At 40.5% G+C, this 11,445-nt stretch overlaps 1 protein-coding gene across 3 annotated transcripts in view; it reads left to right on the top strand.

Annotated features, from left to right (window-relative positions):
• ELF5 (E74 like ETS transcription factor 5) overlaps positions 1-11,445 on the top strand; it is a 17,474-nt gene that overhangs the window by 4,638 nt on the left and 1,391 nt on the right. The window contains exons 2-4 of one of the 3 annotated variants that reach the window (XM_044436522.1): positions 5,477-5,710; positions 6,206-6,256; positions 8,876-8,944. In XM_044436522.1, the coding sequence (XP_044292457.1) occupies positions 5,477-5,710; positions 6,206-6,256; positions 8,876-8,944 (354 nt within the window). The remainder of the gene's footprint in view (positions 1-5,476; positions 5,711-6,205; positions 6,257-8,875; positions 8,945-11,445) is intronic. The other 2 variants (XM_044436523.1, XM_044436524.1) reach the window with 2 other exon arrangements.

Genomic DNA, 11,445 nt, shown 5'->3' with positions numbered 1-11,445 from the left:
AAATAAATAAATAAATAAATAAATAAATAAATAAATAAATAAATAAAATATACATTGGCTACTGGAGTACACCAAAGAATTTCAGAAAGGGGTTAGTCTAATGCTTTATAGGCTACAGCAAAGCATTTGACTGTGTTGATCATGAGAAGCTATAAGTGGTCCTGAAAGAAATGGGTGCACCTTAGCACTTGATTGTTCTGATGTGTAACCTGCATCATGGACAAGAAGCTACGGGTAGGAAAGAATACAGAGAAACAGAATGGTTTTCTACAGGCAAAGGTGTGAAAGGATGCATTTTATTGCCCTATTTATTCAATTTGTATGCAGAACAGATTTCCTGTATCATAAGGAAAGCTGGAGTCAAATCAGAGGAAGAAGAGAAAATTGGCAGAACAAACATCACTAACTTAAGATATGCAGAAGCTACCATACTACTGGCAGAAAGAAGCAATGGTATGAAACAATTTCTGGTAAAAGTGAAAGCAGAAGGTACAAAGGTAGGACTGTAGCTGAATATTTAAAAAATAAAAATCATTTCCAGAGAAGAATTGCAGAACTTCATGGTTAACCATGAAGAATTCAAAGCTGTGAAAGATACCTCAGCTCAATCATCAATTTAAAGGGAGACTGCAGTCAAGAAATTCAAAGAAGACTAAGATTTGAAAGGGGAGCAATGAAGGAATTAGAAAAGATCATCATGTGTAAGGATGTCTCACTATACACCAAGGTCAAGATCATCCAAACCATTGTATTCCCAATCACAATGTATGGATGCGAAAGCTGGTCAGTGAAGAAAAATGACAGGAAGAAATCAGATGCATTTGAAACATGCTGCTGGAGAATTTCTTTGTGAATTCCCTTCAGTACAGAAAGACAAACAAGTGAGTCCTAGATCAAATCAAGCCAGAGCTTAGAAACAAAAATTACGAAAGTGATTCTGTCATGATTTGGACACAACATGAGAAGGCAAGACTTCCTGGAGAAGACAATCATAATGGGTAAAATCAAAGGCAGAAGAGCAAAGGGAAGACCAAATATGATATGGATCAAATCCATAAAGGAAGCTACAGTCTTGAACTGGAAGAGTTGAATGGAGCTGTCATGGACAGGACATTTTGGAGAGCTTTCACTCATAGGGTTAGCATAAGTTGGAGCTGACTTGACAAACAACAGCATGTAGTTTAGATTGATGCGTATCCTTAAAGTTGAGTCTGTGGATAAGGTGAATATACCCAAGGCAAATATTGTATTTGATATTTTGAGCATTTATGGGATTTCACTATTTTTACCTAGCACATACTCTCAAAAGTCCAATGCTCTGTTTCATAACTTGAGTGGTAAGGAGGCAGTTCCTCCTTACCACAACTATTCTTGAAAAAGATAGAAACATAGAAACAGAGAGAGTCAAAAGGGATCTCCTGGACCATCTAGTCTGACCTCCAGCTCCAGCCGGCTCTGCTCACGACATGCCCACCATGTGCATGTTCAGCCTATCTTTGAACACCCGCACCGATGGGGCCTCTACCAAAAAGATGTTACTTCCAGTTAAAGAACATAGGTTGGTTTTCTAGATTTTGTCTATTTTATCATGCCTATTTTCTGACCTATAGCAAATTTTGGTCTTTTCCATTTAAATTAGTCTCAGTCATTTTTGGAATCTTCCTGTCTGAATCTTCTTTCCAAATAGATGATATTAGGTTCACAGCATTTAAAATAGTTGCCATAGTTTTAGGTGTTAGAGATTTGTGGTATATAATGACCAATAAATTACATGTTGATTCATTTTCTTGTGCTAAACTGACTCAGTGGGAGAATCCTAATGTAAAAACAGGTAGAAGAATGTTTTTATGGTTAACTGATAAATAAGTTTATTATTACCTACGATCAATTAGTGGGTGCCATTGATGAATTATTATCATTCTCAGTTTTACATGTCAAATGAAATTTCCTTGCTATGGCTGAATGGCAATGCCTGCATTTGCAATACTGCTGGAATCTAAGTTTGGCCTGCTGATTTTAATAGCTTAAGATTCTCTCTCACTACTGTGAGCACATGTTGATGCTGATCAGTTATATCAAGACACGATCCATCTTTATAAATCTTGAATAAATATACATATATGAAATGTGTATATTCATTTGTGATTACTCTGTGAATAAATATACATATATGAAAGATGGGTGGACAAACAGGACCTTAAGAAGAATGGAATACAAAATTGGACTGCTTCATTTACTCAATCAAAGGGTTGTTGTTTTAATGTCTTTATCTGAACCATCTGTGGTTCTCATTCTTGGGTTATGTCTTATACAGAAAACATTCCTTTTCTTTGTCTGTTGCATTCTATAACATGTCTTTTAATAATTGTCTGTCTAAGTCAGCTGATGGCTGGAGGTGCATCATGCTTCTTTTAACCTTATGTCCCAGCAATGCCGAATCATTACTTCTTTCTGCGGAAGTGTATACCATGAATAAGTTTCGCATTGTGTTTATGTGTGTAGATAAATAGGTACACATATGTGCACACATGCATTTCATATGTATTGAAACTGATAGATTCAATTCCATGTAATTAGTTTACTTTCCTTTTTATGGTTCTGTATTGCTTTTTTTTTTTTTTTTTGTGCAATGTATGGCTGTGAAAGCTGAACCATAAGGAAGGCTGAGTGCTAAAGGATTGAGGCCTTTGAATTGTGGTGCTGGAGGAGACTCCTGCGAGTCCCTTGGACCGCAAGGCAATCAAACCAGTCAGTCCTAGAGGAGATCAACCCTGACTGCTCTTTAGAAGGCCAGATCCTGAAGATGAAACTCAAATACTTTGGCCACCTAATGAGAAGGAAGGACTCCCTGGAGAAGAGCCTAATGCTGGGAACAATAGATGGCAAAAGAAGAAGGGGATGCCAGAGGATGAGGTGACTAGATGGAGTCACTGAAGCAGTTGGTGTGAGCTTAAGTGGACTCTGGGGGATGGTGGAGGACAGGAAGGCCTGGAGGAATGTTGTCCATGGGGTCGTGATGGGTCGGACACGACTTCACAATTAACAACATTGCTTAAATTTTATAATAAAATCAATATAAATATATAATATATTTATAGGGAGCTTTTTGCACTTCCTAAAATAATCCAATCTTTTTAGAAGCTAAGGTAAACCAGGAAATTAAACCAGATCTGACAGGCATTGTTCCATTATGAAAAAAACATGCCTTAGCATTTTTCCTAACAAAGCAGATCTTTATCAAGTCAAAGGTGTAGAAGCAAGTACTAACACATTTCCAGACTAGTACAGTTCACCAGAACATTAAGAAGCAGTGAGCTAAGCCATGCTGAGAATAAGCCACGCTAGTTTGGTTGTTTGCTCACTCACCTAACAGACACTCCGTCTTGCGCGCCAAGGATCCTCCCTGAAGCAGTCAAGCCACAGACCATTTTCCTTGCAAAACATTCCTTATTATTATATGGTTTTTATTGTTGTGTGGCTAATATGGTTAATGCGGTGGGTTAGAAATCTAATAAATAAATATTGCTGTCAAGTACATGCTCAGGGAATGAATCTCTGCGCATGCACAGAGTGGGTTGTTGAGACCAATCTCGTGTTTACCTCCAGGAACACTCCTTATGGACATAGTAGGGGCACATCCCTTCAGGAGGGACTCTCTGAAAGCAAGCATGGCTCCTCTCTGCACACCGATCATTTATTTATTTATTTATTTATTCATTCATTCATTCATTCATTCATTCATTCATTTATTTATAACATTTCTATGCTGCACCCATCGCCGAAGCCTCGGGGTGGCTCACAAAGACCGCTCATGGAGCGGTCTGCCTCTGCTGACACCTTGCCATGGGATCCAGAGCTGGGGGCACCCGGTCTCCATCTGAGAACCCCTCATTCCCAGAAACCCTCCCACCAACAGTTTGGGTATTTCCAGGAAATGCCTACTTGGCCAGATAAGTTGGCCTTGCTATAAGCACGTCCACCCACTTCATCTCAGTGTCTCAGCATGTCTCATCCTCCCAGTTCTCCCTTGATCCGCTTCACATTTCAATTCTGAATCTTCTGAATTCAGCAGCCAGTGAGAATGGGTGTCCAAAGCACTTATCCTTCTCACTCCTGCTAGATTCCATTTGTATCCCAGACATCCTTGTTTCCTTCTTTCCATGGCCTTTACAACAGGATGCTTTCTGCTGCTGGACCACTGAGATTGCTGATTCTTTCTTTCAGCATGAGATCACCAAGTGGAACGGAGTTTCTGAGCCATTATAAACATGCTAAAGCCCTGCAAATTTTACTTTACATTTTCAAGGCCTTGCACTCTTTGGCAAGACCACCCCTCCAGTATTCATCCCTGCATACTGATATCCGCCTCTCGCCAATGCCCTCCACTTTGATGCCACCCTTGCAGGTGAATAGCTTTTTATTTTTTTAAAATACTGCTTCACACTACTCTGAAAGAATAATATCCTACCCTAAAGCTCCTCCTCTCAAGTTGCCAGTTGGATCACTAAACATTTATACATAAATAACATGATGAAGCAGTAAAACAAGGTGGGGAATTGCACACATTTTGAGACAGAACAGAAAAAGTAAGAAACAGAACATTATACAAATATCACAGTAAATGGAGGGGAAATTGCACACATTTCAAATCTGGGGAAGCTTATGCAGATTTCCTAGTAGCTGAAGTCAATCCTGCACTTTTGTTTAGGACTAGAAAAAAATGTGACCATGTTCAGGACACTCTTTGGGGGCCCTTCCTCTCTGTATTTAGGTGTATGGGGCAGAGGACATCAAGAAAGGATGAGAGGAAATGGTGGCAGGAGATCCTGAGGATTGGCAGGGGGGTTGTCACTCTTGCCAGCTGGCCATCAGTCCATGCTTGATAACCCACAACGAAGTCATTCTGTCAGGTTCAGATGACACAAGAAACCATCACAGGGATAAACAACCTTCCAACAAACCTTGTATTCTCAGAGTGGCTTGTTCATGAAAAATAATCCCTCATACAGAATCTGTGCCAGGTTCATATACCACAGCAAAACACTCCAGCAGGTCTGATCACCCAGGATTAGTTGTGAAAATACCAGCTTACTGTGGAAAGGACTTCCAGAAGAACAAGTCCATTGGAACCATTATTCACAGGCTTTCTGTCATAAAAAGATTTTCTTCTAAAAGGGGGAGTAAAGGACTTTATAGCTTCTGCAAGTGGTAGAGTGTGTTGCTATAGGATGAGTAAATTTTATAGCACAAAAGCATTTTGTTGCCATAGTATGACATTCTGACTCTATCACCAACCAGTAGTACTACCAAGCTGGTAGTAAATATGAAGTGCAGACTATTCTACAGAATACATGAAGGAGGTAACACCTTGGTTGTAATGTCTGGGACTAACCTACTGAAACACTTGTCTAAAATAAATGACCAATGAGCCATTCAAAGTTTTACAGAGCTTCTTTTTCTCCTTACACTATGACAGGTTGTGATTCTTCTTGGACATCTGTTCGCCCAGAGTACTGGACAAGGCTCGACGTCTGTGAGTGGCTACAGTTTTGCTGTGATCAATACAAACTGGATGCCGACTGTATTTCCTTTTCCCACTTTAACATAAATGGCCAACAGCTGTGCTGCATGACTCAAGAAGACTTTTTAAATGCTGCAGGAATTTGTGGTGAATACCTGTATTTCATCCTACAAAACATCAAGGCTCATGGTCAGTGTGCCAAAGATTTCATCAGAATAAAATTGTTTCACTCTGGGTATGACTGTTACACTTGTGCAAGTCATTGAAGTAGCAGCCACAGAAACTGACAAATTGCATTGAACCACTCTCTAGCACGCACAATCACGCACACACAGGCAGACAGAGACTGAAATAAAAACAAGATTAGAACCATGTGGAAGCTGACATTTACACAAGGCCAAATGTCAAATCTCTGTCAAATCAGTCCTAGTGCTCCAGGCAGGTGGAGGAGGGAGCAATGAAAACAAAACAAAACAAAAAATTTAAAAAAGAACACAAGGGAAAGACTGATCTTAAACTTTTAAAGCATGAAGTTAAGGGGAAATAAACAGGGTTTAAAATGCAGGTACAGTGGTACAAAAGCTAGTTTTAAGAATCTATTTGAGACCAGTGTTATATTCTGTAAACAAAAGATGTCTATTGTTATGAACTGAAATATTAGTTTTGATGTTTTTTCTTCTGCAGGAGTCTCCTTCTTTCAGGACAACGAAGATACAAAGTCTTCTGAAAAAGAATGTAGGTAAACGTAAAAGTGTGCAAATTTCTAAACAGGATGGAAAGCCTATCAGAAGAAGCAACCAGCAGTGCTTCAACAGGAAGCCTTCCACAAGAGTTCTTACAGTAAATCTGGCAGTGGAGGCTGGTGGCTTGTCTGTCACTGGGGCTGTGCATCCACTCCAAGTTGTCATTTGTACTTTAAGGACATGATCAGCACCATGAGTAACTCCTTCAAAGTTCAGACCACAAGCCAGAGTGGATAGGCAGCTCCAATGACACAAGAACCCCTGGCCTCCACAGCAATCTGTGATATTTAGGCTGTAACAAGTGTGAGGAATGACTGTTCTCATTTGCTCTGCTGTGATGTGGGCAGAATACTAACAAAGTCACTCAGTTGATGCAGATTTATTCCGTTGTCAGGTTGGAACTCAGATTGAATGTAAAAATCCTCTGTCATTTTCCTATGCTGAAGCCATTCCTAAGAAAATCACAGGGAAATTTTTGGAATAGGTGGCAGTAAAGCATTTGCAGATTTAATTTGACTTCAGATCTGACTTTATGGTGGAGACATAATTGGTAGAGATCAAAAGCAAAAATATTCCCCTGCTGATCTTAGTTGGACCTCAGTGACCTTTGATACTGCCGGCCAAACCACTTCTCTTGGACCATTTGAAGCAGCAGTGAGGACACTTCCCCTTAGACATTGCCCTTTTTTTGCAGTTGGAGACATTGCCCCCATGGAACTGGGCACATTTGAAAGGTCACTGTGTCCTTGCCAAGGCTCTTTAATATTTATATGAATTAAACCACTGGGAGAGAAAGCCTGAGTTTTGACATTGTGTGTCACCACCATGTTGATCACACCCAGCTCTTCTCTCATAATAAACTAAGTACCCAGGAACTGCCATGTTTGCCTTTAATCATTGTTTGGAAGCTGTGGTCAAACACAGGAGGATAAACAAGCCGAAACTGATCCAGGCTGAAGCACCACTGACACAGCCAATGGGCATTTGTCTGCCTTCAGCACAGGTTCACAATCCCACTGGTATCCTGGGCCCTGCTGTGCTTTCAATAAACAGGTTGCTGTGGGACCTACAGCAGTTACATTTGCTGTGCAAAGATAGATCAACAGGAAGCTTGCCATACTGGTTTGTCATTTCCAGCTTAACTGATATAAATGGACTTTCTGTAGGCGGTTTTGGAAGATGACTCAGGATGGTCAGCTGGTGCAAAATGTTTTGGCCCACTTCCTGGTCAATGCCAAGAGATGGGAGCATATGCTGTCTTTGTTTTGTCAACAAGTCAAGTTGTTGGTTCTAACCTGTAAGCTTTATTGTAGAACACAGTCTGGAATGCATATACAAAAGAGATCATGGGCCAAATGTAGATGCTATAGCAAATTAATCTTTGCATTTAATGTATACTTTTTTTAAAAAAATGCAAAGAGCAGAAGATTGAATGGTATGGATTATTCATAGGTCCCTAGCAGACAGGAAAATTTACCCTTTATTTGTCCTTCCTGCAGTCTTGACAAATATTGCTCCCCCAAAAGCTGCTATTTGCATTGGAAGAACAGCTCCCAATGCAAATAGTACCTTCAAAGAAGCAATGTTTAGCCAGACTGAAGCAGAAGAGGAAATGGTTTCTCATCTGTTGTAATCCCAGTGATTATCAGCCTCCCCTCCAAGCACATGAAATGCAAAGATGCATTTAATGTCATGACTAGTTTGGCCTCTTATCTAAGAGCTGCCTTCATTTGGCAGATCAGGCGCTCCTTCATTTCACAGCTATTTGTACAATAAGAATCTGATGACAGACACAGGACCTTTACAGCCCTGGTCCTGGTCCTGGTCCTGGTCCTGAGGCCATAAAACCATCTCCTGTTGGAACTGAGTCAATTTTAACAGCTGCAGCACAGAAGGGCAGGAAGGTGAACTTTCTTTGCACTGGGCTTTGAGAAGTATGAGAGATGATTTTTCCGACTGACAGGAGCCTTTTGTTTTGTTCTGTGTTCATTTATTTTTGTAGCTCTGTATGTTGATTTGTCACTGTTGCAACAGTGCTCTTTGAGAAATTAAATAGATTAAACTAATAAATGGGTAACCCTTGAAAATGATTTGTTGGTTTGGTAGCAATCATGCCTGACTGGCCCATCTTAGAGCTCCAGGTTGTGCATGTCTCTCAAACAAGCATACCTGTATGCTTACAAGATGTAGGTAAATTCACGTCAGTCTCTCCAAAGAAAGGAAATCTGCGCCAGTGCTAAAACTGGGTCACAGGGAAGCAGAACAGCCACTGACTAACCATCCAGACTGGGTGCCACTGCTTCCAAGGCTCTGTAAATATGGTTCTGCAGGTAGAGTGCTTTTTACAGGTAGATACAATCTGGACACACTGCATTTGGAATTTAGCCATCTCTGCTTTTTATTTTATTTCAGCTAATTTTGGTTAATTATTCACTCTGGATTATCTTTATGATAAGTTACATTTTAATCCTGAAATAAAACTAAAGCCCATATTCAGTTATTGTTGCAAGGTATGTCTTCAGGTGAACACAGTGGCCTCTTTAAATCATATTAACGTCAGACCGTGACATTTATCCATATTTATTTATGGCATTTTTATTTTTTTTTCCAGACAATAATAAGGCATGCTTGAGAACAGGTGGCATTAAAAGTCCAGACTTCCAAAGTCACAATAGAACAAGTAAGTATATTTATGTATATATGCCATCAAAATATTGTGCTTGGAAATGTTGCAGAAAATGCTGCTGTATCCATACTAAATGGCATATATCTTGTTTGGTCTGGATGTCATATATTAACTTTTAATTTTTCAAGGCAGTTTATAGTCCACATTATTTTATGGGAAGTAACAGTGTCTTTGTACAATCCTTGCAGTAGCATTGTGGACATGAACTCTCTAACCTGCAGATGAAAAATCATCTATCTCTGACTAGGCCTTTCCTGTTTTTCCTAACATTTTAACAGCTGCAGGAGGGGTTAGCATTAAGTGATTAAACTGTTCTTTTCACTGCAGCTCATTACTGGGAAAAGTGTCATGTGCTGAATTGATTTCTATCACAACGCTGATAAAGTAGTATGGTAATATTACCCTGAAATTCTAGAAGGAGAAAGTTAAATAGAAGAAGGGCATGCAGTGGAAGAAAGGGGGCAAACAGAAGAACAGGATAAGCAAGTGCTGAGGTCTGGTAGGAAGCCAAACATACAGTACATTGGCACATGCAAGCAGCTGAGCTTGGACCGGTTCAGAGTACACTGCCAATGTGTTCCAACCAGGAAGGGAGGCCTTTGCTCATAGAAATGTTTTAATTAATTGATTTAATTAACTTTGAAAAGTAAATTTACCAAGGGGAAACAATGATGACCACAGACTAAGGGGCCAAATTTTCCCAGCATTTCTGCTCACTTGCACCAACAAAAAAGGGTTCCCAATTATAAGAATTTGATGACTATTCAGAAAGAGTTGGGCAGTGCAACACTAGAGCTGGACACTAGACAGTGCCTAGATGACCATTGGATTGCTCAGATCCACAGCTGCCAGGCTGGAACATCACTCCACTCTCACCGGGGTCGGGGGCAAGTCCACATGAGGAGAACCTCCTGCACTGGCTACATCTCCAAGGTGCATTTTTGTAGACATTCCCAGGGATTCGGAGAGGAGGAGACCAGTGCCACCAAAGCATGACATATCCTGGCAATTCATTTCCTCCTACCCTGAGGCATGCTAAACCTTTTGCAGGGTGGGAAGAACATTCAGGAGGTCTTTACGGTTACCCTGCATGGGAGGTCCATAATCTTCTGAGGTCAGAGGATCATGAGCATCCCAATTTGGCTGCACCCTAAACCACTTCCACTGATGATCAGACTTAAAACAAATTCTCCTTCCATGACTAGCACTTATAAATTAAGTTCATTTGTTCAGAACTGCCAAATGGTGGAGATCAATCAACCACTTTCTGTTTCTTAGAATCTACATTTTCTTTCTTTTGCATATGAGAATCAGACAATGGAATGCTTCCTTATCCATATTTAGACAGTTTATGTCATATGATTGGCTCCAAGATTAAAATATAGGCTACCTAATCCACTGAATGAGCTAGAACAACATTTTAGGCTAGGTTCCACATTTCCTGTCAGTACAGGAGAAGCAGTTAAAGCAATTCTAGACTTGCTAAATATCACAAAATGATCTGGATTCTGACAGTAACTATGCTATGACATTTAAGGATAAGAAAATGAAATTCACCCAAGAATTTGAACAGGATCACTATAATGAGGATAGCAGCTATGGTGCACTGAACCAGAATTCTGATCAGCAAATAAATGGCCATACATAACACTTTTTGATTTTTTTAATTTCCAAATATCTCAAGAAAGCATACAGCTACAGGCTTGTGTACAGATAAAATGTCTTTCCATCACATTTTATCTGCACACAAGCCCTGTAAGATAGTTTAGAAACTAGCACATAGCGAGTGACTGGCTCCAGGCCATTGAGAGTGCAATCCTGCAAAAACTTAGACAGGAAAAATGCCCAACTCCCAAAATGCTTCAGCCAGCATGGTTGGCTGGAACATGCGGGAGTTGCAGGGCCTTTTCTGAACATGTATAGGATTGCACTTTCAGTGACTTTCATGACTTGAACTCAGGTATCCCTGGTCTGAGACTGCTGCTATCCTAAATCCCCCTACTTGTTGATTAAATTTCTATGTTGTTGTTGTTAGTTGCGAAGTCGTTGCCAACCCATCCTGTCCTCCACCATTCCTCAGATTCCACCCAAGGTCACACCGACTGCTTCAGTGACTCCATCTAGCCATCTCATCCTCTGCTGTCCCCTTCTTTTGCCCTCAATTGTTCCCACATTAGGGTCTTGTCCAGCAAATCCTTCCTTCTCATTAGGTGGCCAAAGTATTTGAGTTTCATCTTCAGTATCTGGCCTTCTAAAGAGCAGTCAGGGATGATCTCCTCTAGAACTGACTGGTTGGATCGCCTTGCGGTCCAAGGGACTTGCAGGAGTCTCCTCCAGCACCACAATTCAAAGGCCAGATACTGAAGATGAAACTCAAATACTTTGGCCACCTAATGAGAAGGAAGGATTTGCTGGACAAGACCCTAATGTGGGAACAATTGAGGGCAAAAGAAGGGGACAGCAGAGGATGAGATGGCTAGATGGAGTCACTGAAG

The sequence above is a fragment of the Varanus komodoensis genome, unplaced genomic scaffold (assembly GCF_004798865.1).
Source record: "Varanus komodoensis strain SLA01 unplaced genomic scaffold, ASM479886v1 scaffold3, whole genome shotgun sequence".
Classification (NCBI taxonomy): domain Eukaryota; kingdom Metazoa; phylum Chordata; class Lepidosauria; order Squamata; family Varanidae; genus Varanus; species Varanus komodoensis.
Note: the sequence above shows the minus strand (reverse complement) of the source record. Positions and strands in the feature narration are given on the sequence as shown.